General features: G+C 41.1%; 2 protein-coding genes across 3 annotated transcripts in view; one reads left to right on the top strand and one right to left on the bottom strand.

Moving 5' to 3' along the window:
- Positions 1-26,765, top strand: part of RGL1 (ral guanine nucleotide dissociation stimulator like 1) — a 287,354-nt gene that overhangs the window by 28,486 nt on the left and 232,103 nt on the right. The window lies entirely within an intron of this gene.
- Positions 7,330-8,056, bottom strand: LOC128596216 (proteasome subunit beta type-3). Its single transcript, XM_053605797.1, has one exon. It carries the CDS (start codon positions 8,001-8,003, stop codon positions 7,386-7,388), a length of 618 nt encoding a protein of 205 aa, XP_053461772.1. The 5' UTR covers positions 8,004-8,056; the 3' UTR covers positions 7,330-7,385.

Genomic DNA, 26,765 nt, shown 5'->3' with positions numbered 1-26,765 from the left:
TACAGCAGTCTGACTATGATAGTAATCTGTGCCTTTGTGGTCATGCCCTGACCTCTGGGATCACCCCTGTTCCCGATGCCTGAACCTGATGTGCACTTGCTGTGTCTTTGGACATGGTGCATTGGGAATGCAGTGTCCCGCTGGCAGACAGGCCCTTGGAGCTTGTCTGTGTTCCTAGACTGTGCTTGGCCCAGCCTCGGCCTCACTGCATTTCAGCTGATCTGTGTTGCCAAGGTCCCGGCATGCTTTGGATTCCAACCTACCTGAATTATGTCAACCTCTATTCTTTTTCTTCTGTTTCCAAGTCTTTGTTTTCACTTACTTGCCAAACCCAAGTCTGGTTTCAGTTTATTTCCTGGACTCATCTTTCCGCAAAGGACTCTCTATCCCTGATTTGAGAATTTGTAACACAGTTTATAGCCATGTGGGAATGAGTCCAACTCAGGATTCACATTTCAAAGATACCCAGATGGTCTTAGCAAAAAGCTTCTAACTTTCTACTTCATTAAAAAAAAAAAAACAAAAAAAAAACAGCTTAACTTACTGAATATGTAAATCCCAAAGACTTTCTATTGTACGTTGGTAACATTTACACCTCGTATATTAATTGAGAATAAATGCTAAGTCATTCATTTTGTCAGAAGGAGGGAGTTTACAGTTAAAGATACCCTTTTGGTCCTTTTATTTGCTTGATTCATGAGTAGCGTGAATTTATATGTATCAAATAAAACCAGCTGTGGCTGTTGTAGTTCATATGACCCTTTCACTTTGAGACCTTGTAAGGAAGCTGAGGTTTGTGGAAAGCATCCAGAGAACTCCTGGCAGTCTTGGTAGATCATTTACCCCAGTTTGGACTTTCTATCTCTTTTAGGAAGCTCTGCCAAGATCACTACTGAAACATCAGTTTTCCTCAGAGAGCAACCCCTGGCCTTGTGCTAATGGTGGTAGGGTTTAGCTGCAATCATGGCTCTGAGTATTAAACAAGATACTTGGTAACAAGAACGCACTACGTACTGGTAATGAGCTCACAGAAACGGTGGGCTGCATGATGGTTGATGGTCAGTAGTCTAACAGAATTTTTAATCTTTGATCTATCAATTGTATACTTTGGGGTTTGTGTTAGTGCCCTCCTTTCAATCATTTTGTCTTTATTTATTTTTCTCTTCTTACTTTCTCTCTTTTCTTTCTTGGCATTGTCTTTAAAAAGAATTAGGAGGCTCTCCCAGAAGTTGCCTTTGAAGATTGTTGCAATGTGTATACCTGTCAAAAGAATTGACCCAACCTACTGAAAGCTGTTTTGCCCATCAGGTTCTGAGTCAATCTCAGCTCTTCTTTTCTGACCTGATCATCCAGAATGATCCGAAAGGAAACCATCAGAGCTAATTAGAGAGCCCAGAGTGATTTCCCCTTTTTCCCCTTCTTTTACTCATACAGGGCACTCAGAAATTTTGCACTCTGGATGAACCCAATTTATATTTTGTTTGGGGATGGGGAAAGTAGGATGTTCGGATTTATTTTGAAGGCAAACTCCTTTAATTTGCTTAGGAGACACTTCAATTCTTATATGTATTTCTTTCTCCTTTCTCTTTGTTGTTTTTTTCCCCCTCCTCCTTCCCTCCCTTCCTTCCATCTTACTAGCTTGGAACATACCTAGATCTTTTGGAAAATGGACATCGTTGAAGGAAAAATAGTATTTCCATTACAAAAATATGATTTAGAATAATTAAACCTTAGGTTTGGAAAGAACCTTAATGTTCAGACATTCAGCTAACATTTGAATTCTTTCTGGTCTAGACGCGGGTCATGATGGGGATGCCTGTATCACCTACGGTGGTGGGAAACTGCCATGTGCTGAAGTTGCCCGTCACAGCTGTGAACAGCTCTGTCACTTACTCGTGCTTTATGTTGAGCTAAAGCACAGTTTCCTGTAACATTTATCCACTGCTCTTTAGTTTCTTTCTTTGGGACCATATGGAGCAGTACTTTTCAAATTTCAGGCTGCACTCGGGTTATGAAATCATTTTAATTGGACATGACTAGCATTAAAAGAGGAGAAGAAGAAGAAGAAGAAACAGAATGAGGACTAAAATAGAAAATATCAGCGTATATACCAAGCAGTACAGCTTTCATGAAACCTTCGTCTCGATTGCATAGTTAATTCTATAATTATGTGTATATGTGCTGGATCGTACGGATCAGAAGGGTTTGAAAGCTACTGAATAAAGAGAAAAAAATGTAACTTCCCCCTCCCATGACCACCCACTAAGTCGAGCCATTCTCATACCTCGCCAAGTCTTTTCTTCTTTCAACTCAACATTTCCATTTCTTTCCACTCATCCATACGTACCGTGGTCTCACGTTCCCTTGCCACCCTGAATACAACTCAGTGAAACTAGTTTATATGAAAAACTGGGCCCCACAATTGAAAACTGTGTCCCGACCTGTGTTTTAGCTGAAACAGGAAACCAGAACTACCTCCTTCCTGGTTAGCAGAAAGCACTTCAGCGAATTTTAGTGCAGTCTGAGGTTGTCTTGAAATCTGAAGAGGCTGTGCATTTCAGCAGTTCAGAGCACACGCCGCGGGCCATAGCTCTGGAGTTGAATAGTAGCAACCTTGGGCAAGTTATTTAACTTCTTTGTGCTCCAATTTCTTCATCAGTAATATAATAATATTTCATATTTCAAATGCTTCATAATATTTTTGGATATTTTAAATGAGTGAGCATTAAATGAGTTAATGTAAAGGACTTAGAAAGGGGCATATTATAAGCAATTAGTGAGCTCATTTTTTCTCTCTCTCTCTCTTTTTTTATTGTTAAATCATAGCTGTGTACATTAGGGCAATCAAGGGGTACAATGTGCTGGTTTCATATACAATCTGAAATATTCTCATCAAACTGTTCAACGTAGCCTTCATGGCATTTTCTTAGTTATTGTATGTAGACATTTGTATTCTGCCTTTAGTAAGTTTCACCTGTACCCATTCTAAGATGCACCGTAGGTGTGGTCCCGCCCATTACCCTCCCTGCACCCGAACCTCCCCCCTCCCTTCCCCTTCTTCGGCTCATCATTTTTTTTTTAAGCAATCACAGCAAATTATTGATACATCAAGGTTTTCATCAACTCAAATATCTGGTTTTGGGGGGTGTATTTGTGTAAATATATGTGATCATACGTACCACTTTGCTTACCAGAGTCCCAGTTCACACCTGTTGTTGTCCTAGCATAATTAGTGGTGCCCTCATTTCACTCTCAGAGTCTCAGAACCTCAGGTTGATTATTCTAAACTATATTTTGCAGTAGGAATTAATTAATTTGCCCCCACTTGTGGGCCGCCCTAGCTAAAAGCCACATCTCTCACTAAGTGCTTGATCACTTTGGGGCTCATGGGGAAGGCCATACATTTTTTCCCTATTGATGCTTCACTTCAATTCTCTGCCTACCCCCACCCTTCCCCTCCTTGCCAAGTAGCAGTACCCAACTTCATGCGAGAGTCTGCCTAACTCCAAAGCTAGGCGTTGCCCTTTGGGGCCATTACCTGGGTTTAATTTGGCTCATCATTCTGTTCCATGATCTGTTCCATGTTCTCACTGTACCATTCAGAGGACGTCTATTTACTCATCCTCAATTTCATGTTACTCACAAGTTTTCATGTATTCAACAAATGTTGAGTCAACTTGCATGGCTTGCTAGGCATTGTTCTAGGAGCTAGGGGTGGAGCAGGAGGCCAAGTGACAAGTCATTTCTCTTAGGGGAGCTGACTTTCTTTAATAGTTGCTTTGTGTCTTAATCCAACCAAGCCAGGGTTACCAGAAGGGGGCTTATGGGATCAGGGTTTACTTGAAGCCCAGTGTAAGTTACATGGTCACTGGATACTTCCTTCTGGATTAATACATGTATTAAGTGTCTATTTAAAAAGCAGCATTTAGTAGTCATTTAATAGGTAATGAATCTGTTCATATTATTACTGAATCTGAATGTCTCCTTGTCCAAAGAATAGTAAAATCTACTATCAAGGCCTTTCTTTTGATGCACCAGGTCTGTCATATTTCCTGAACTTAGTCCGCTGCGAAAGATGCAAAGGGCCTTGTTTGGACTGACTCATCCTTGGTGAATCAGCAGCGATTCCTGGTGTCCTCGTAACATCCTTTAAGTAACTACATATTTTAATAATCTGTTCTAGAATCTTATCGTGGTCTAGTTGTTTGTAGAACTTGCTTTGTCTATCATTTTGAAAATTGGGACTTTCCTTCTGTTCCCCACATTCTTCTCCTGTTTGCTAAGATTCCTTAAAGATAACCATTGTTGTCTGAGTGATCTGGTTTGCCAAATTCCTTCCATATTCTAGAATATCTATGGTGTCCCAAAGTCACTCCTAAAGTCACCATGCATAGGGAAAATGAGAAATTGTAGCTATATGTATCTTTACTTACAAAATTGTACAAAGTATTACAAAATATTCTCTACCCATTAGCCAACTCCTTGTAAAGTTTTGTAATGAATATTTTGTAAATATTCATTACACGCTCCTAAGACTCAAGATGCTCTCTTAAAATCTTCCCAGCTTTAGCTTTAATTCCCTCTTACATGTATGAACACAGGGGATCCCTGGGTTACAGACAAGATACATTCTTGAAAACATCTGTAGGTTGGATTTGTATGTAACTTGGATCCCTACTGAACAGAGCGTATACAGTAAAAATCTTAATAATCACAGTACTATAATGGCTCATATGTAGTAATAATAACACAGCATAATACTGTAATAATAATAATACCCTTATATTGCAATAAGTTACAGAAACTATTGTGTTCTTTCTTTTCATTTAAACAAACATAATAAAAACAAACTCATACCAAAATTTAGGTAGGAGATAGAAGAAATTTCATAAAAGAATATTAAAGGTTAACACTCACCTAATGTTGCATCAACACCAGGCTAATAGAAATGTTATACTTATTTTGATCTTCTAGCCAAATCAATAATAACTCTTCCATTTCAATAATTAATTCACTACGCTGCTTAGTAATAATTGATGCTTTCATTGGAGGCCTGCCTTTCAGATGTCCCGTCATTCTCATTTTATCCTTTATGATTGTTCTAATAGTTGAGCAAGTAAAGCCTAAGCTTTCCCAGCGAATGAAGACGTCCGGCCTTTCTCTGAATAGACGTAATAAAATTACGTCTATTTTCTCTGCTGTCATGACATTTGACTGCATAAAATGGAGCAACAGAAGAAGAAGCCTTTTGCTACTTTTGGGGTTTCCCCAAAATCCCAACATAGAAGGCATCCTTCCCTTCAGAAGAAGAAACATCATGAATGTTTCTGTCCCGAATGTCCTTGAGAGTAAAACCCTGTGTTTTTAGAATCCCACTGTGTATATTCTGAGACCAAAATGGAAATGTTCTCAGAGCATCCAGATGCCATGGGTCAAGCCAGGGTGCTGCCATTCCACGTGGTTATCAGTGCTTGGCTCCCACCCATCAGAGATGCCACCCAAGATGGTGTCCAAGCAGCATGCACAGGGGCAATTGGCAGTGTATACAGGGACTGACTAACCTATGTTTCCCTGTTTTTCAAATTATTTCTTGATTTCTATCCTAATTTTATTTTTGACTCAATAATCATTCAGCAGCAGGTTGTTTAATTTCTGTGACTTTGCAAAGGTTTGAGTAGTTCTCTAGTGATTCACTTCTAGTTTCATTCCACTGTGGTCTGAGAAGATGCATAGTATGATTTCATTTTTTTTTAACTTCTTGAGGCCTTTTTGTAGCCTAAGGCGTGATCAATCTCAGAGAATATCTCATGCGCTGCAGAGAAGAATGTCTTATTCAATAGTTTTGAGATAGAATGTTCTGAAAATGTCTGTTAGGCCCATTTGATTAGAGTCCGCATTTACTTATACTCTGCTTTTATGATCTGTTCATCTATGACAGTTAGGTGTTAAAGTCCCCAGTAAACACAATCCTGCCACAGTAAAAAAAATAAAAATAAAAATAAAAATAAAATAAAATTACGTCTATTTTCATTTCCATTGTAATCACCTTTCTCTTGGCTGCAGCCTCACCTGGACTTGGAGTGGACTTTTGCTTTGGAGACATGGTCATAGGGTAAACACAGACTCATGAAATCCAATTAAACAGGACGAAAGTGATGCTGTGTGCAACAGGCTCTATAAACAACAACATTAGCCACCAGTGTGAAGATGCTGCTTATCTGTTTATTTGCTTTTCCCTGTAAAAATGAAGCAAAGAATGTTTGCAGTTATGTGCAGTTATGTTAGACAGCGAAACACGGTTTGCTTTCTGTGGAATAGATTGATGCACCAATAGAAAATAATCTCAAGTGCCTTCCTTCAGATTATTTTCTCACTCTCCATAGATTCCTATTCTTCCCTGCTATGATACCATAGTCAGTGTAATTTCCATTAGTTACATCCGGTTTACTTCCAAAAAGGATTTGAGGTGATATTAGTGTTTGTTGACCTATCAGCAACGTTAAAAATACTATTTCTATATTAGTAACATTATATACACATGTGTTACTAAAAGGTGGGCCCACATTTATCTTTATAAAGATAAGGACCTACATCTCTTCTGTTCCCAGCTATATTATGAGCTCTGAGCATCATTCATGGCACTTGGCCACATTAATTGGATATGTAATGATTTGGTTTAGCTGTCAGAGCTTTTTTACATCACTTTTATTTTCCTTTTGTTGGTGGTGAGTTGAGAAGCTACTTTGTATCTTTTTTAAAGTATGAGATGCTTTAAAAAAAAGTTGTGAGTTTGAAAGGGCACGTTTACTTCCCGAGACTTTTGCTTTTGGAAAGGCTTCGTTAGCTTTGTGAAGATCAGGCTGGCACAGGCCAGTTTTGTGCACGACAGGGGGAAAGAGCATGTGCAAGGGTAAGGCAAAGACTTCTCACTGTCAGGCCCCTCGTAGAAGCCCAAAATAGTCACAGAAGCTGCTGGGGTTGGGCACTTGCCATTTTGACATTTCCAGCTTGTAAGTGGAAAGACCAGGAGACACGAGTCCCAGAGGGGACAGAAGAGCCTTTATTTATAGGTCCTAAGCACATCCTAGAGATGAAAGGCTAACCCCGTAATTTTCTCCTTGCCCCTCCTGCAGACGCCCTTGGGATGTGAGTGGCAGGTTACTTCAGAGCTGAAGACTGAGTCTTTCCTTTTTAGAACCTTATTAATTTCTACTTCAGTTATAATTCTCATCGAAAATAGACCCGTGTTTAAATATTTTTATGTTTATCTTTATTTTTATATTTGTATGTAGTTATATATTTAAAACCTCATCTTTTTTTTTTTTTTAGGAATGAAAGCCTATTTTATTTCAAAAAAAAAAAAAAGGTGGGCTCTGGGAACAGGGTTAGTCCATTCGGGCCTTCAGTGTCCTGGTGGTGATTTTGTCCTTCTCAATGATGTGGACAATGACTCCCATGCCTGACACTGCATCCCGGTCCACGGCATTCAGCATGGCTTGGGAGATTGTTTCAAACAGGTGTTCTGGATCCATGTTAGGCTCCCAGAGGGACTCACACATCCCATACATTTGTTCAGCGCAGGTGCCACTGACCACAAAGTCATCAGTCACCATGGGGCAGCCAATGAGGTCTAGAGAGCAAATGAAGGGCTTAAAGGTCTTCGGGTCCAACCCAGCAATGACTGGCTCAGTGTAGTAGGGACCAAACCGTTTCTCATACAAAAGGTTGGCCACCATACTCATGAGGGTATAAGGTTTGATCTGCCGACCTTCCTTTAACTCATACAGGTTCAGCCGGAACTTGAGGCGCTGGGCAACTGTCTGGACATCAGTGGCGAGGCCGGCCAGACCGATGTACAAACGGTCTCCCATGGGAAAGATCTTCTGGAAGTCCGTGGTCACCATCTGGGCTTGGATCCCGAAGCGCCTGTCTGCAGCGATGGCCACACAGTTCTTCCCCTTCATGGCCATGACGGCCCCTCCATTATAGGACATAATAGACATATTTGCGATGTACTAGGACCCTCAATGTGCAACTCCAGTAAATCGGTTTCAGTCTTCTCCAAAACCTCATCTTAAGTACTTGATTTAGAGTAATGGCAATTGGAGAAACAATTTAGGATTGGCAACATCCTAAATTGGCTCGAATTTTTTTTCTTGTTTGAAATATTTAGAAGTTATTTACTCAAGAACTTTAATTTCCTTGATAAAGATTTCTTCAGTGTTAAAACCTGGAGACAGGATGAGCTGGTTATGACTCAGATCAGCAGTGCCATCTAGTGGTAACTACCTTGAATTATAATCGCAAGTGCCAGCGTGGGACTTGGGAACCGAAGAAATTCTACCCCGTGTTCAATGACTTACACAGAATGTAAAACAGAGTTCTCCAATGAGGTTGACGGGAAAGGGGAGGCAGGAGGAGGACAGGGGTCACAGCGTATGGCACACCTCTTGGGGACTGGACGCAAGAATAAGAGGGACTTTATCTAACAAATGCAATCACTGTAACCTGTCTTTGTACCCTCAATGAATTCCAAACAATAAAAAAAACCCAAACAACACTACAAAGTGAGACTGTGTCATAACAACAACAACAAAATACCCACATAGCTCTGACCATTTAAGACTTTGGGTTTGTATAATTACAGGTTTTTTTCCTTTTAAAACGTGGCATAGACTACAGCGCTCTACAAGGCCCCTTGGTGTTGAATTTTGAAAATATGCAGTGACATTAAAAACTGCAGTTTGAATTTCAAAAAGATTAACAGTACATGAGATCTTTTCTGTAGTAGAAGTTCACATTTCTAATAAAACCTGGAATTATAGCTTGCATAGGAGAAATCTGTACTGTCCATAGGGTAAGCAGACAAAGCATGTGAGAATAGGATCAGATAATAATCCGGCTTCCTCTGTGCCTATTGTAGGGTAGTACAGTAATTTTGTGATATTTATTTTGTCTGCTACTTTTAGAAATTTGTTCTAACAGTTAACAAATATTGATTCATCTAACTGGAAAAAATGTCTACCTATGCATTACTTTTAAGTCTGTATTAGGTGAATGTAAGGGAACTTTGAAGTTTCTGGAATAATTACATTTTTAATTCTCACTTGCAAAAATATTCAATCAGTTTGCATTTTACTTTTTAAACTATCAACACACATTTAGAGTTTAGCAAGAATCATCAACTAGACCAGTTTTTATCATTCCTTTGGCAATTCCAAAGTCACACCTAGGAGCTTCTTGGAAATAGTTCATGAGTTGCTATTTTTTCCCATCAGTTATATATGTCGTATCAAATCAATATTATTTTCATAAGTCATAAAACGTTCTTTTTATAATAAAAGTAATATATGTTCATGATACAAGTTTAGATATTAATCGTTCTTCATAAACTCAACCCCTGGAAATAATCACGGCTACTGGTCTGGTGTGTTATTTCCAGGTGTTGCACTGGTTAATGAGAATCTTTTCTCTTTTCCCTTGGCCGGAGGAAGTGGTGCCCCATCTTCCTTTCTCTCAGTGGCACTTTCTTCCAGAGATTTGGCAGCTTGTTTTGCTCATCTAAGATAACTGGTAATCTCATTACCATGATGAGGGAATTTGGATTTTTATTCCTGGTTTTACTGCTCCTTTCTGACTATGGTATTCAGTTTCTTAGGCACTTAAGAACAGCACCATTCTATGGTGCTATGCAGATTTCCTTGCATGTTCAGATATACATTAACTCTACACAGGAAGGTTGCAGAAAGCTCAGAGACTTTACCCAAGTTAGGTAATATGTGCCCAAGCCGTGATTTGAACTCCTCCTGATCACACATACTCCCAGGTGCACTCATCTGGTCCCATGACTTTACCCTCTGTATTCTGATGACCTCAAAATTTATAAAATTTGTGTTTCCATCTCTGACTTATCTCCTGAGCTTTAGACTTGTATATCCAACTGCCTTTTTCTTTCTTTCTTTTTTTTTTTTTTTGCAGTTTTTGGCAGGGGCTGGGTTTGAACCCACCACCACCTCCGGTATATGGGGCCTGTGCCCTACTCCTTTGAGCCACAGGCGCCGCCCTGTTTTTTTCTTTTTTTTTTTAAAATCTCTGCCTTGGCATCATTAGCTATTCATTTGCTCAGGCAAAAACCTTGGAATAATCCTCAATTTCTCTCTTCCTTAAGCTGGTCATGAATCCAGCAAGTACTGATTCTAACTACCTTTCCCCAACCTGCTTTCATCTCTTCCCTGGGCTAACACGACGGCTTCCCAACTGGTTTCCCTGTTTCCATTCTGTCTCTCATCCCCATTCTATGTGATCCCATCATCTTCTTTTATTTTTTCATTGTATTTAACAGTATGTGTTATTGTTTGTTGTCTGCCTTACTCTCCTTCTAGAAGGTAAGCTCTGCAAGGCAGGGACTTTACCTTGTCACCACTGAGTCCCCACGTCGGAGGACACTGCTCTCAATACTAATTACATGCTGAATGAATGCATGAATGAACAAGAGAATGAATGAAAGGAAAAAAAATCTAGTGCTCCTTCAGTAGTTTTGGATTCAGGAAAAATTGTTCCCTTGCTGATTTTCTTGGGGGCTGTTTGGTCTAGTGCTGACAGAACTGAAAGACTTCAGTAATGTATCCTTGTGATTGATACTATATGCTAAATATATAACACCATTTGGACTTTGTTGCATACATCTTATGTGCCCTGAGATTTTTTTCTGAGAGGTTTCATGTGTAAACCTGAAAATGAAAACAGTGATAGTGTTTTCTTGGGGAATCTTGACACAACAAATGATGGGAAGAAAATTTCCTGGCTGAGAGAGGCATTCAGTAATGCTTCAGCAACGATGGGAAAGAGAACAAAGACACACGAGTGCAAAACATCTTCATCTGCTTTGCCTGCCCTTCTCCCAGGAAGGTCAACTTTGAATAAAGAGGAAATTGATACTGGGCTGACTAATACATTTTTAAAACTGGAAACTTAAAATGAAGGTCTAAGGACCCTGAAATACTATATTTTAAAAAAATCAATGGTGCTATTAAGAAATGGAAAACAAAGCAACGTAAGAGAGGGAAGAGAGATTGATGGGTCATTCTATACCTAGTGTAATGGAAAAGATTTTTGGTATCAACAAGATCTGGGTTTTGATTCTAATCTTGCCACCAGCTGACCATACGTCCTTGGGCATGTTGCTTCTGGAATCTAGGCTTGTTACTTCTGTTGGAGGTTTAGGATGCCTGATACGTATCTTGGGAAAGAATTCTTACAAGTATAAAGCACGATACAAATATAATACATTATCCTGATTATCATTATGTCACCATGAAAATCCAGGTCTTCATTCTCTTGCTGTTTTCAACTTTGTGGTCCCAGAACTCCAAGATCTGCCGAGATTATGAAACAACTCTAAATAGTTTTAAGCGACTTCTCTGGGAAATTTTTTTTGCTTGCTTGTTTAATTGATTGTTCATGTGTACCTGGGATTGACAATAACAATAAAACACCTTTTACATAGTGCCATCAGTGAGGCATTATGTCTTTATTATAAACTTGTGAGCATCCTCTAGGGCAGTGGTTCTCAACCTTCCTAATGCTTTTAATACAGTCCAAAGGGGTCTCGACCCACAGGTTGAGAACCACTGCTCTAGGGTCTCAAAATGAAATCTTTGAATATGCAGGGGTGGGAGTGGAGAATGAAGGCTTTCACGTCTTTAAAAGCAATTATCAGCACAGGTCTCCAACAAAGTAGTAAGTGCCAAGAACGACACCTCTGCAGCCATTTGTTCTTGACTTTTCTTCAACTTTTTTTTTTTCATCCAGACTATTGATGCATTTTAATACCATTAGTGTGTCTTAAAAAAAATTAGTTTAGCAGTATTATTTATTTGTCTTCTTAAAATGGAAGGCAGGAAAATGAATTGAAGGCAATATTACTCATGTATTTAAATGGGTCCCGTTTCCAGATACTGGCAGCATGTTTTTAAGTATCCTGGAGAAAAGTACGTTTTTAAAATTACAAGCAGATTTTGTTTTAGAAATATTGAAGATTCAATATGTGAATCATATTTGGATTTTAAAGCAGGATATTAGACTTCACAGCAAAAGTGATTCCATGGTTGTTAAAGCCCAACGAGAGGTTTGTAAAGCCAGCAGCCAGAGAGACTGAAACTCAGTTGGAGAGGCAAATGATACAGCAATGGAAACATTGAATAAATAACTTTAAAGCCATTTTTTTCCTTGATATTATTTTATCCCTTGAAGGCAAACTGATCATTAAAATTAAAATTATATTAAAAAATGTTCTCTATAAAAATATGTAAACCAATGAAGTGAAGGTTGGGTTAGTCACCTGTGTTTCTTTCCAAACTCATAATCTGGATTTGGATTGGATTTCCAAATACAAAATACCAAATTAACTTAGAATTTTGAAATTCATATTTGCTAGGCAATGCATCTTAATAAATTTTAAAAAGTTAATCCACAATACTTAGTTCAAGTACAGAAATCCCAAAGGTGAGGCGAGTTGGGCTTAGTAAATGAGGCTTTCCCAGAAAGCCAGTAGATGATCTAATGCCAAAGGGTGGGGTAGGGAAGGAGGGAGCCCGTAGAGGGGAGCAGGGAGGAGGACGGGGGCGTCACAGTGTGTGGCACACCTCTTGGGGGCGGGACACAATTATAAGAGAGACTTTACCTAACAAATGCAATCAGTGTAACTAAGTCTTTGTACTCTCAATGAATCCTAAACAATAAAGAGTAAAAATGAGGCTTTCCCAGGGTTGACTAGGGAAGGTGTGGAGAGGGTAAAAGAGACATGTTATTTCCATACGTTTGTGTCTTTGCGTTTGCTGTTCCTTTCCTGGGGATGCTTTCCCCATCCTGGGCCATCTGGTAAATTCATCCTAATTTTTTCAGCATCCATTTCCAGCTTGTTCCTGGTGAGGACTTTAGTAACATCTCTGGGTAGACAGCCTCTCCTTTCTGCTGCTGCCTGTACCTCTGTGACTGTGTGTCGCACACCACGAACAGTTTGCTGACATTTCTGTCATTTTTGTATCTTCACTGACTAGTTCAGTGCCTGACACACACTGAAAGTTAACGTAATAAAAGTTTGCTGAATAAACAAGGTGGTGAGTGAAAGCTCCTGATCACTTCTCGTAGATAACATAGATACTGCTCATAAAGATGTGGTTCCTTGCCCCATCCTTCTCCTAGGGCAAAATGGGGGGGGAGGGCAGACAAAACTACCCAGAGGATGAGCAGATGATTGGATTATTCAATAAATAGTCACTGGGCTTCTGGCACTGTGCCAACTGCTATGGGGGCAGCAGCAGAGAAGTAAAGTATGTTGTATCTGCTTTCGGGGGTTTGCCTGTTAGGCTGAAGGGCACAATTTACCTGAATGGGTCAGTTAGAGGGAAACTGAATGTTAAGCCATAATACTTGACTTTGGGTATATAAGGCAGCCAGAAAAGGTGGAAAGCCATATGAGTTCAAGGAGTTGGAAAAAGCTTCACAGAAGAGCCACAGGTTAATTTGGGTTCGGTGGTGTTGACTGAAGGAAGGGCAAGCTGTGGGCTAGGGGAGTAGAATGGTCGACTGTGTGGGAACTGGCTTGTGGATCAAGGTTGACTCTGGGGGACCACAGACCCGCTGTACGCCCATGGATGGGCTTTAGAGATGCTTTGAACCTCTGGCTAGAATTATTTCCAAAATGTTATATCTATGTGTGTAAGAGCAGTTTTTTAGGGAAGGAGTTTAGCTTTCAAAGGAGTAGACACAGATTTTAAAAGGATGTTACATTTTGTGATTGTAACTGAGAATAGGTAGCATTATAATCATTTCTCTTTTCATGAGGGTTTAAAGAAAGGGGGAAAGGGACTTGAGAGAAAAGGGAAAGAAAGGATGATGGAGACTTTGCTTGAAGGGGCAATATGACAATATAGGCGTCAATATTTATTAAATGATCTTTTTCTGAAAGTGCATCAGTAACCATGAGGTGTCTTTAGCTGATTATCAAAAGAGATCAGCTAAGCAATGGAGGCTACAATTCGGGGGCCAGCACTGCCTGTTTGAGAGAAACTACTGAACTTAAAGTGAATGAAAACTTGTCCCATGCTTGTAATCCTAGTCTTTGGGAGGCCAAGGTGGAAGGATCACCTGAGCTCTGGAGTTTGAGACCAGCCTGAGCAAAAGCGAAACCCTGTCTCTCCTAAAAAAAAGTCGAAAAAAAGTAGCCAGACATTGTGGTGGGCAACCGTAGTCCCAGCTACTCAGAAGGCTGAAGCAGGAGGATCCTTGAGCCCAAGAGTTTGAGGTTGCTATGAGCTGTGATGCCACAGCACTCTGCCCAGGGTGACAGAGACTGTCTCAAAAAAAAAAAAAAGGAAGAAAAGAAAATTTGTCCTATTGTTGACCGAGTGAAAATATATGAAATTCAAAGGCATAAAAAATTTGAGAACTTGACATTATCTTTAACCAGCTAAAATTGATTTTTACAAATTTTTCTATTTAGCTTTTTTAATTTCGGGATTTTTCTCTTACTGAAAATCTGTATTTCATTATAAAAAATGAATCTAATGAACATGACTTGGTTATTTGCCATAGATGCAGATTCTTTTAATGTTGGATGCTCAATTTTTATAGAAAACATTCAGCCTGGAGGCCTTTCTTGGCCATTGCCAACTGGAGATGAACAGACTAACGTATCAGAGAGAGAAATGGTGGATTTCTGCTTCTGGCTCAGGGAGTGTTTCACTGTCACAAATGTGTTTTGAGGTGGGGGCTCCTACTATCTCGTGACAATTGGGAGTTAATGAGGAAGGAAAGAAAAACATAAAAAAAAAAGCCTGTTTGTTCTTTGGCTTGTTCTAAAAATTAATGCAATAAAAATAGTGTTTCATACTATTGGTTATGAAATTGATATGAGCTCAGTAATTGAGGAGTAAAAACGTTGTAAGTTTATGCAAGGAAATAATACAACAGGGGATTTGCCCATAATTCTTTCTTCAGGAAAGTAAATGATTTGTTAATAGAAAGAAGAGAGTGATGTTGAGAGAGGGAATACATGTATAAACCTTACTTGTATTTCAAACATCAAAAAAAAGCCATATTTTTATTTAGAATTCAGTTTAATTGAAGGACCTGTGAAATTTGATGACACTAGAAATTTGTTGATTTAGATTTATAAACATAAAAAAAACATAACTAAAGTTAACTTAATAAAGTGGAATTTTAATAGCCTTAAAGTCAGGTATTAAGAAAAATATATTATGTAAATGCTCAGATCACATAATTTTACAAGAAGTAGAGTTAGACTGTTCAACCCTTAATGATTCAAGATAAAGGGCCACTTTGGTGAATGTTCAAAATGTATTATTATTTCTGTGGTGATCTAATCCCATTTATTGAATCTGGTTAAAAAAAATATATATCGGGCGGCGCCTGTGGCTCAGTGGGTAAGGCGCTGGCCCCATATACCGAGGGTTGCGGGTTCAAACCCGGCCCCGGCCAAACTGCAACCAAAAAATAGCTGGGCGTTGTGGCGGGCGCCTGTAGTCCCAGCTACTCGGGAGGCTGAGGCAAGAGAATCGCTTAAGCCCAGGAGTTGGAGGTTGCTGTGAGCTGTGTGAGGCCACGGCACTCTACCGAGGGCCATAGAGTGAGACTCTGTCTCTACAAAAAAAAAAAAAAAAAAAATATATATATATATATATATCAAATCTGGTTAAATATATATTTTATACATATATAAAGTGCGAGAATCATAATATATTTTTATATGATATATTATTACATTATATGTAATATACTTTTTGAGTTCTTTTTTTTGAGTCTCACTATGTCACCCTTGGTAGACTGCCGTGGCATCACAGCTCACAGCAACCTCTAACTCTTGGGCCTTCCAAGTTGCTGAGGTGCCCACCACAATGCCCGGCTGTATTTTTTGTTGCAGTTGGCATTGTCATTTTAGCTGGCCCAGGCTGGGTTCAAGCTCGTCACCCTCGGTATACATTGCTGGTGCCATAACCACTGTGCTATGGGCACCAAGCCACTTTTTGAGTTTTTTTTTTTTTTTTTTTGTAGAGACAGAGTCTCACTTTATGGCCCTCGGTAGAGTGCCATGGCCTCACACAGCTCACAGCAACCTCCAACTCCTGGGCTTAAGCGATTCTCCTGCCTCAGCCTCCTGAGTAGCTGGGACTACAGGCGCCCGCCACAACGCCCGGCTATTTTTTGGTTTTGCAGTTTGGCCGGGGCCGGGTTTGAACCCACCACCCTCGGTATATGGGGCCGGCGCCCAACCGACTGAGCCACAGGCGCCGCCCTACTTTTTGAGTTTTTAATATCTTTTTTTTTTTTTTTTTTTTTGTGGTTTTTGGCCAGGGCTGGGTTTGAACCGGCCACCTCTGGCATATGGGACTGCACCCTACTCCTTGAGCCACAGGCGTCACCCTTGAGTTTTTAATATCTTATTTTTTTAAGTCATATACATGGCAAATACATATATGTAGGTATTTTAGATGACTGAACTGTAATCTGGGAAATGTAGTGTTTTCAGAACTTGCCACTCGTTTGGCACCAGCTTGGTGTATGGGCCTCATGGGCCATTCCTAGGCCTTGGCCCAGATGAAATAATGACCAGAGAACCCAGAGTGGCTACTGCATGGGAGTGGATGTGATCTATGCCCTCGAGGGAGCTGTAGGTCAGAATTACATCAACCATATACTTCATTCTGAATGTGAGGCTGATTGAAGGGCATTCAAGAGCAGGGTGAGTGAAGGGTCACTGGGCCTTCGTGAACTGGGTTGCATTCTCTGGGCTGCCTAGTTCCAAGTTGGCTTTGGCTGGAGTTAAAGGTGGAGATTCAGATAGTTCAACTTTTATTTTTGTGCTTATTAACATAAATTTACATTTTATTTCCAATACATTTTGATATAATGTGTTTAAATGACTACAATAACAAGATGCTTAACTCTCAAGCTATAAATAGTTTGGGAATGTGGAACAAACAAACCATTAACGATCTGCTTGTAAAGAATAGATCAGTGGTTGCAGGTGGGGTTGGGGGAGTGACTACAAAGGGTTAGTACCAGGGAGTTTCTTGGGGTCATAGAGCTGTGCTGTATCCTGATGGTGGTGGTGTTTATACCAATCTGAATATGTGTTAAAATTCATAGAACCATGTGTCCAAAAAGGTCTATTTTACTGTAGGATATTTTTTCAAAGCAAAAAATGCTAACAGAGAAATAAAAATACCTTTTAAATATATAAAATGCAAGCAACAGAGCAAAGGTAAATCCCAGCAGTCCTTAAAGGGCCTTAGGAAAGTACCCTGTTTCCCCGAAAATAAGACAGTGTCTTATATTAAGGTGTGCTCCCAAAGATGCGCTAGGTCTTATTTTCAGGGGACGTCTTATCTTTCCTGTAAGTAGGTCTTATTTTCGAGGAAACGGGGTATGTGGTTTGCCTTTTCAGAGCTCTGTAGGTTGGTGGAGGGCATACTTCAAAGGTGTTACCTGGAAGTGGAAAATGATTTGGTCCACTAGTTTTTATTTCATCTTTCTTTCTGTTTCTCTCCTTTCTTTCTTCTCTTTTTCTTAAGCAAGAACTTGCTATTTTGCTAGTTTTGAACTCTTGGCCTCACATGCTCCTCCTGCCTCAGCTTACCAAAGAGCTGGAATTACAGGCATGAGCCCCTACATCCAGCTTTCCTTTTAATAGTAGACTTTTCTTCCCTCCTTTTTTCTTTCTTGCCTCCCTCTTTCTTCCTTCCATCCTCCCTCCTTATTCTCTTTCTTTCTTAAGTTCATGCTTTCTGACGTGATGAAGTAGAATCTTAACATATCTTTTTTGCCACAAGTGGCTACCACTGGAAGGGATGTGAGAAGCAGGGATGAGAAGCTGGGCTAATTCTTCTCCAATCCTCAGGGTGTGCAATTGAGCCAGAATAAAACCCAAAGTAGAAGGCCTGCTGCTCCCCAGAACACTCTGGTGACATCTATCCTCACCTGTAGGCCTCCCGGGTTCAGACTACAAACTGTAGGCGTCCTCAAACTACGGCCCACGGGCCACATGAGGCGGTGTGATTATATTCGTTCCTGTTTTGTTTTTTTACTTCAAAATAAGATATGTGCAGTGTGCATAGGAATTTATTCATAGTTTTTTTTTTTTTTTAAACTATAGTCCGGCCCTCCACTGTCCCACTGTCCCACTGTCTGAGGGACAGTGAACTGGCCCCCTGTTTAAAAAGTTTGAGGACCTCTGATTGTGGTTCTGAGTTTAGCACCTGCTTTGAGTTAGAACTGAGACAAGTCACTAAAAGTTGGATGCAGTCCAGAACTGACCAGAGGCCCTCAGAGTAGCCCTTAAATTGGCCTTGACCTTTTAGTGTTCTTTGGATTGGATTTCCCAGGATTACTCTGTCTTTTTGAAAGAATAAATTGTGTGTTGGGCCTGAACCAAATTTAAATCAGTCTCCTAGAAGTTTTGAAGGGCTATTAAGGATGACACAACAGAGCCTCTTTCCTCAAAATTGTCTCTTCAACTTCTAATTTCCTTGGAAACCTGATTTTTTTTTTTTTTCTGAATGAGTCAGAAAATAAATGCTGGTCATTTGCCCAGAAAACAGCTCTGGAAGAGGGACCACTGGAGAAAGTTTTATATCTCTTGGGAAGGGAAAGGTTAACTTTTGTTTCCGAGAGCACTGGCTGCAGGAGTCCTTGGATGCAGTAGTCCCCAGGAGAGCCTGGTGCACTGAGCTGCGGCTGGTGCCTGTGGTTCCAAAGAGGTGGGACCAGGCTGTGCAGAGCTGCCTGTTATAACAGCTTTCTGGGTCTGCTAATACCAGACTGGGTGAATAAAAGATGAGTTTGAAGTTCCTGACCACGTTTTCTTTCAATCCTTTCTCTAGGTTACTCTGGATTTGAAATCCAGGTGTGACGGGATTTCAAATCCAATCAATTTCATATCCAGCTATGAGATAATATTAGTTGAAATTCTTGCCAACCCGAGTTGCAACCCTTCCTTCAGATCATTTCAACATAAAGCATTTGTCTTTTAGTTAGTCTGAAAATATATTGCAGTATGTTGCTGGTAATGGATTCCTTGGAGTTGAATCTTTGGGTAGAGGATTGCTATTTGAGTTCACCACGTGATTTATGTATCCTGTGGTCATCATAACTCAAATTTGCAGATCTGGCTACTACAGGGACTGTGTGGCTATCGTGCCTGATTTAATTGCATATTTAAATGTAAGGCTAGAACTAAAGCTTAAAAAGCAGATGGATTTGGACAAGGAGATGGTCCTGTTTTGAGGTCATGTGTAAAGCCAGGAAATTGCTGGAGCAGCTCTGACAGGGATTTCAGGAAAACAGGCTTGCAATATTTCCGCTTCTCTCAGCTTGCAGTCTGACTGAAAATGTAGTAAGCTCAGCCTTTCCAAAGGTCTTGGTATTTCTGCAGCTGTTTTCAGAAAGCCTTGAAAATTAAAAGCAAAGAAGTCCGCAGAATCTTGCATATCCATGCCCTAGTCACTAAAGCTCTTGGATGACCTAAGCCGGAGAGAGTTGAAGCCGCGCACATGAAGGTGTGCATGACACGGTTCATGTGTGGAGGACGCTGGCCCACAGATGGCCTCATGCTGATGGCACCTGAGAGCTCCAGGGGAGCATCGGCTCTTGGGCGAGCACACTAGAAAGCCCTTTAGAGGATCTCTGTACTTTATACTTCTACAATCTGCTATTTTGGATACTTTTTTGTTCCGTTCATCTGAGTCAGCTCTAGGCCAGTAAACATCTCATACTTTGAAAGTTTTCAAACGGTGCAGTTAGTCCAGCGTTTCTATGTCATTTATTGTCACTAATGAGAAACTATTTGCTAGTACTCTTAAAGCATTTTTAATGAGTCCTCCCAGTTTTATCGTTCCTGTTCCATAGAAAAATAATTTATGCTATCTGTGCAAATGATATGAACACACCACAGGATCATGAGGACAATGGAACAGTATATTTTATGCTGTTAGCTGCCAACTTTCGAGTGGTTGAAGCTCTCCATTTATGTAAAGTATATAGGGAAGTTTAAAATAATAGTATTATCCTATCATCTAGAGATTCTACTCAAGTCTGATAAGTTGTGTAGAACCACCCTGGTTTTCCTGACTCAGGATTTCTCCTCTCCCCAGCTAGAGCCACAGGATCCTACGTGCAGGCTTCCCCCGAGTTATTTCCCTGGGTGCTGCTGGTCTGCCTCTGCCTTTTAGGTGTGGTTTGAGTGTTTGAATCTTTGCTTTGTTCTAACATGCTCTGTTTTCTATAACTGGCCTTCCCCCATCTTGGTTCTTATTTACTTATCAGCCCCTACTTCATCCTTACTTGACCTCTTCTCAGGGCCCAAATTCCAACTTGAACTCTGGGTTCCTCCTGCTGCTGACAGAGCTCCTTGAAAGTCATGGTGTGCAGTCCTGACCTTCTCAGGAGTGTCTGCCTCTCAGAGCTCCGATACTGTGCTGTGCTCACTTGCTGGGACAGTGACACCTCATCTAGTTTGTCTTTGCCAGGGACTGTTATACAGTGTGTGTGTGTGTGTGTGTGTGTGTGTGTGTGTGTGTGTGTTTATAATAGTCAGACTGAGCCTTCCCTTTTGCATGAGAGTGTACCAGTTCTCCCAGTGGCTGTGTTCAGGCTAATTCTAAGTTCTGATCCCTCTTCTCACTATTATCCTCAACCCGCTCAGACCAAAACAAAGTCTTTGGAAATTGCCCACCCTGATTAAGTCCCGTGATAAACCAAACTCCACCACTAACCATTTCAATTATGGTGGAAAGAAAGGAATCATAAGCCTGTGGTAACACCTTTATAGAGTTAGTGCTGGATCCAGCCGCTCAGGAAAGCCTATGGTTGGATTTCAGCCTGCTGTAGTATCACTCCAGGAGCATCTGAAAAGTACTATCCATAGGTCTCACGTGAAGTCTTCCTGTATCTCAGGAATATAGAGAGGAAAGCAGGTTTCAAGAGTCTTAGGCAACAGATGTGAAAACTGAGACTTGGTTTCATCAATTGTTGCCCCTGTAATCACATATGGATTTGTTGATAAAACAGATCCTAGGTGGCTCGGCGTCTGTAGCTCAAGCAGCTAAGGCGCCAGCTACATACACCAGAGCTGGTGGGTTCGAATCCAACCTGGGCCTGCCAAACAACAATGACAACTACAACCAAAAAATAGCTGGGTGTTGTGGCGGGTGTCTGTAGTCCCAGCTACTCGGGAAGCTGAGGCAAGAGAATCGCTTAAGCCCAACAGTCTGAGGTTGCTGTGAGCTGTGACGCCATGGCACTCTACCCAGGGCAACAACTTGAGGCTCTGTCTCAAAACAAAAACAAAAACAAAACAGAGCCTAGGTTTTGGTTTTGGGGACTACCAATCCACTACACCGACTTTTTTTTTAGAAAGGGAATCAGAACGTATTAAAAACTGAGGGAAAAGTCAGATATAAATGTCCACTCTGCTCATTGAGATAAAAGAAGAAACCAGCAACTGTTCATCACATGGCATTCCACTACACCAATCTCTTGGTGAAGAAAGGATGGTTTTCAGTTCCGTGGAGCATTAAAGTAATTTAGTATTAGTAATGGACTGAAAAAAAGAAATAAAAACTGGACTGAAATTTACCTTGGAGATTGCCTAATTGTTAGTCTGAAACTTGATTTTCAAGGTGCTGGTAAAGAAATTGCTGAGAGAATGTGTGGTGTGCTTCATTTCCCTAGCTTGCTTTCCTGCCCCATATCATGTGATTAGAGGAAATCGAGAGGTGGAGTGGGACAGAGGTATGCCTTATCACTAGGTTTATTAAATGGATTGAATTCAGTGGGGGTTGGAATGGGGAGCAGCTTCTCCCCAGAGCTCCACTTCCACACACCGCCTTCAGCAATGTTAGGCTCCTTTTGTCCATTTTTTTTTCTCTTTTAAAATCATATTTTATCTTTTTTAAAATTTTGCATATTGTCTTTATTTTGCAGAAAATGCTTTCTGCTGGTAGTCTTTGGCTACTTTATCAAAAGAAAAATATAAAACAGTTGTAGGTTTAACAACACAAGAGATTTAGCTACATACACTCAAACACAGTCTGGTGGGCAGAGCAGTCAAATTTCCAATTCAACCTGGCTCGGCACCCGTAGCACAGTGGTTACAGCGTCAGCCACAGACACCGAGGCTGGTGGGTTCGAACCCAGCCCAGGCCTGCTAAACAACAATGACAACTGCAACAAAAAATAGCCAGGCATTGTGGCGGGTGCCTGTAGTCCCAGCTACTTGGGAGGCGGAGGCAAGAGAATCATTTAAATCCTGGAGTTTGAGGCTGCTGTGAGCTGTGATGCCATGGCACTACTGAGGGCAACATCGTGAGACTGTCTCAAAAAACACCCCCAAAATTTCCAATTCAACTAAAATCTGCTATCCTGGCTCGGCGCCTGTAGCTCAGTGATTAGGGCGCTGGCTACATACACCAGGGCTGGTGGGTTCGAACCCGGTCAGGGCCTGCTAAAAACAACGACAACTCCAAAAAAAAAAAAAAATGTCCGGGCATTATGGAGGGCGCCTGTAGTCCCAGCTATTTGGGAGGCTGAGGGAAGAGAACTTCTGAAGCCCAAGAGTTTGAGGTTGCTGTGAGTTGTGACACCACAGCACTCTACTGAGGGTGACATAGTGAGACTCTGCCTCAAAAAAATAGAAGTGGGTGGTGAGGAGGAAGGTTAGCACTTAACTCCCAGTAGGTGACTACATAAGGCCTCTTACTCTTTTGTTTTTCTAACCCCCCCTCCCTTTTTTTTTCTTGGTCTTTCCCAGGATAAGAGAAGAAGTAGAAGTGGGTCAGTGAAGGAAAGGGGCATGCTCTTCTTACTTACCTGGGTGCCAGCTTGCTCTTGGCCCTCTTTTGCTTTCTGTGTGTGCCATGCTTACCTATGTCCTCTCTCGTGGGCTTCTCTTTTGTGTTCTTTGGAGGCCCCTGGCTAGGGAGCTCTCGGCTTCTCTGTTACTTGAATTTCTCTTGACCTCCTGTTCCTATAGATTGACTGTACAACCTGTTACTGAGTCAGCCCCTTTAGAGGGAGTCCCATTAAGACACTTCAGGCCTGAGTTACCCTTTGCACTGTACACTCAGATCCTGGGCAACTCACTTACCCCATGCAAAGAACAGCCGCTGCCTTTGCCCTGTACTTCCCTTTTGTACATTGGCTCCAGCCCACCTCTTCAGTGGGAAGCAGGCCCCATGATCTATGTTCACAGGTACCTGGACCCTGGAGGACACCGTCAGTTTCTCCCACAGACTGTACCTGGATGCAGGTCAGTGACGTTCACTCTGTGGAGCCTGCAGTCACTCCCAGCTCCGGCGACTACCCCTCCAGTTCCTTACCCCACACGTAATGAGTGTATAGGAGCCAACCCTTTCTTATAGTTGCTTAGGCTGAATGGGGTGTGAAGGTGACGCTGAGGGGACTTTAGGCTTCCCTTTAGCAAGGTTTGCAGGTGAATCAATTCCATATCCTGTTATAATTATCTGGGTAATCCTGCTGGACGTTCAGTGGAACCTGTGGTGCTCAGTGGATTTAGGCTTGAGCTGTGCGCCCTTGGATGCTACGTTAGAAAACTCACAAGGACTTACACTGTTCAGAGTGCAGGGCATGGGGGCTGGAGGGACAGAGAAGAAGCAGAAGACAGTCACAGCAGCTCTGATGACATCTCTGATACCAAATAGACACTATTACAAATCATACTAGCTACCCAAGAGCTAAATTGTCAGTCACAGATGGGAAACGCTGTGTGGTCTTGAGTAAGTCTCTCAGTTTTCCCATCTATAAAACTAGAGTAGCAGTGCAGATTACTTGGCAGGCTTGTTCTGAGGATTAAAGTACCCTAAATCATATAATTAAAATGATCATGAAATAGTTTCCAAAATTTAAGAGCCGTAGAAATAACAAAATGCTTACCAAGAGACTCAGTAAGGGGTATACTTGAACTGTCAGCCGTTCCTTGGGCAGTTGTAATTTCCTGGCAGGAGCTGGCTGGGGAGGGGCCTTGACAGATCTTGAGAGCTAGTTTAAGACAGGCTGACTGACACATAGTTATTTTATCATTGTAAAGCTGCAATGTGAGGCCGGTGACAGCCCAAGGAGGCTGTGAGGTATCCACTTGACAGCCTGCCATTGTCAGCTCTAAGGGGAGGGAGCCATCCATGGCCAGGACAGCCTCAGGTTATAAGCGATTCATTTTTAGTTCAGCTGCAATAACTCCTGCTGGTGATTTAATACTGTGACTTTGGAACTCTCCAAGTGTGCTTGAGTGAATGAATAATTGTGTGTGTGTGTGCATTCATGTGGACAATTCCTATTCACTCCCTTCGTGACCACCAGTGGGTCACATTCTTCGTAGGTTTCTGAGGCTTGGTGTTAAGCAGATTTTAATAGGATGGCTTGATGTTTTCTGGACAAGGACGCTAAGTACGTTATATAATAATTGAATTAATGTCTCCATGTCGTGGAGGTTGGCTGTAGAAAGGGTGGACAGAGAATGGCAGTCTGATATGGACCACAGTCCCAATGCCTAAAGGAGAATGGAGTTGTGGAAATCATATTTTCTAGTCTACAATAAAGAAGTGTCTTGTGGCATTCTTATAAAAGGAGCTGGTTGAGGAGTCCCTGATGGACTTTAATTTTGCCACTGCAGGTTATTAAAGATTCCAGATCTGAAGCCTTAGAGATATCCGTCCCTGCTAAGTAAACCAGCAGTGAGCAAACCAAATGCAAATCAGTTGGCATTGGATAGACCACAACATGGCCATGACCTCCTTTGCCTTTGATGATTGAATGCAGTGGGACAGAGGTTTTTATTTTTATTTATTTATTTTTTTGAGACAGAGTCTTACTTTGTTGCCCCAGGCTAGAGCTCTGTGGTGTCACAGCTCACAGCAACCTCAAACTCCTGGACTTAACCGATCCTCTTGCCTCAGCCTCCTGAGTAGCTGGGATTACAGGCATGTGCCACCATGCCTGGCTAATTTTTTCTATTTTTAGTAGAGCTGGAGTCTCACTCTTACTTAGGCTGGTGTCAAATTCCTGAGCTCAGAAATTCACCTGATTTTAGGCATGAGCTACTGGGCCCGGCCAGGATAGAGGTTTTTAAAAGGAATTATATTGCCTTTTTTTAACACCCAGAAGTATAGCACCCTATTTTTTTTTTTTTTTTTTGAATGACGCTTTTGACTGAAACTGTAGTTTACAAATTCCAGGACAAGAGGTAAATTAGCCACTAGAATGTGATTTCCATGTGCTGTAGATTGAATATACTTTTCCCAAATTCCTGTGTTCAAACCTAATCCCCAATGTGATGGAATTTGGGGCTAGAACTTTTGGGAGGTGATTAAGTAATGAGGGTAGAGCTCTCTTGAATGGGATTAGTGCCCTTATACAAGAGATGCAAGAGAGAGGCCTTATTCTCTCTACCGTGTGAGGGCATGAAAAAGGCATCACCTATGAACCAGAAAATGGGCTCTCCCCAGACATCAAATCTACCAGATCCTTGATCTTGGACTTTTCAGCCTCTAGGACTTTGAGAAATAAATTTCTATTGCTTATAAGTTACTGGGCTTATACTATTTTGTTATAGCATCTCTATTGGACTAAAATGCCATGAATGCAGAGATTCTGCAAATTTTATGCACCATTGTATCCTTAGGCTCTAGAACTGGGCCTGGCATATACTTAAGGTACTCAATAAATATTTGTTTAATGAATGAATCAATCAAAAAGGGGCTATAAGGTGCCATTATGAGAAATCTCAGGATCTTTGCTCATTCCTGCCTCTCGGGGTCATCTATGTGGATGTCATAAATGCTAAAATCTTAAGCCGCAAGAAATATAGTTTGTTTCTGCCACAGTGATTATCTATGAAATCACTATCTAAATGTTTTTCTTCCTTTCCAAAAATATTTCCTGAATGAATGCATATGATGGGTGGGGGATTTTTCCTCTTTAGGGGAAGATATTATTTTCTTTTTAAATTTATTATTTCATGCAGATGTCCCCTGTGACGTTGACTTAACTCAACTACTGTTTTTTTACCTTTGACTCAAACTCAATGCTGTGACAGAGCACAATGCAATTCAGCTTTCTGATGGCCACTTGCACTTTTTACAAGGTGGTCTGTCTTGTTCTTTTTTTAAACTGAGGAGTATACACAGAAACACCCAATACCACAAAATCATAGACATAAAAATCACATGCCAAGATGAAAGAAAGATGATGCTTTCAATGAGACATCAATGAAAAATAAAATTTTAGAATCAACGATAATCTTTACACTTCATTATTTAATCTAAGCCTCTTGGCCGGGCAAGGCGGCTCACGCCTGTAATCCTAGCACTCTGGGAGGCCGAAGCGGGTGGATTACTTAGCTCAGGAGTTTGAGACCAGGCTGAGCAAAAGCAGATCCTATCTCTAATAAAAATAGAAAAACTGAGGCAAGAGGATCGCTTGAGCCCAAGAGTTGGAGGTTGCTGTGAACGATGATGCCATGGCACTCTACCCAAGGCAGAGTCTGTCTCCAAAAAAAAAAAATCTAAGCCCCTTCATTTATACCTAAGGAACGAAGGCCCAAAGGAGCACAGAGCCAGAAAATAGAAGATCTGGAGTTAAGACTTGTATGCCTTGTGTGTTCTAATTCATGGTAATTTTTTTTTTTTTTGTAGAGACAGAGTCTCACTCTATAGCCCTCGGTAGAGTGCCGT

This window comes from Nycticebus coucang, chromosome 10 (assembly GCF_027406575.1).
Source record: "Nycticebus coucang isolate mNycCou1 chromosome 10, mNycCou1.pri, whole genome shotgun sequence".
In the NCBI taxonomy this organism is placed as follows: Eukaryota; Metazoa; Chordata; class Mammalia; order Primates; family Lorisidae; genus Nycticebus; species Nycticebus coucang.
This window is presented reverse-complemented; position numbering and strand designations above follow the sequence as displayed.

Excerpts from the sequence above, each read along its gene's own strand:
- LOC128596216 (XM_053605797.1), bottom strand. The coding sequence starts at position 8,003 with ATGTCTATTATGTCCTATAATGGAGGGGCCGTCATGGCCATGAAGGGG.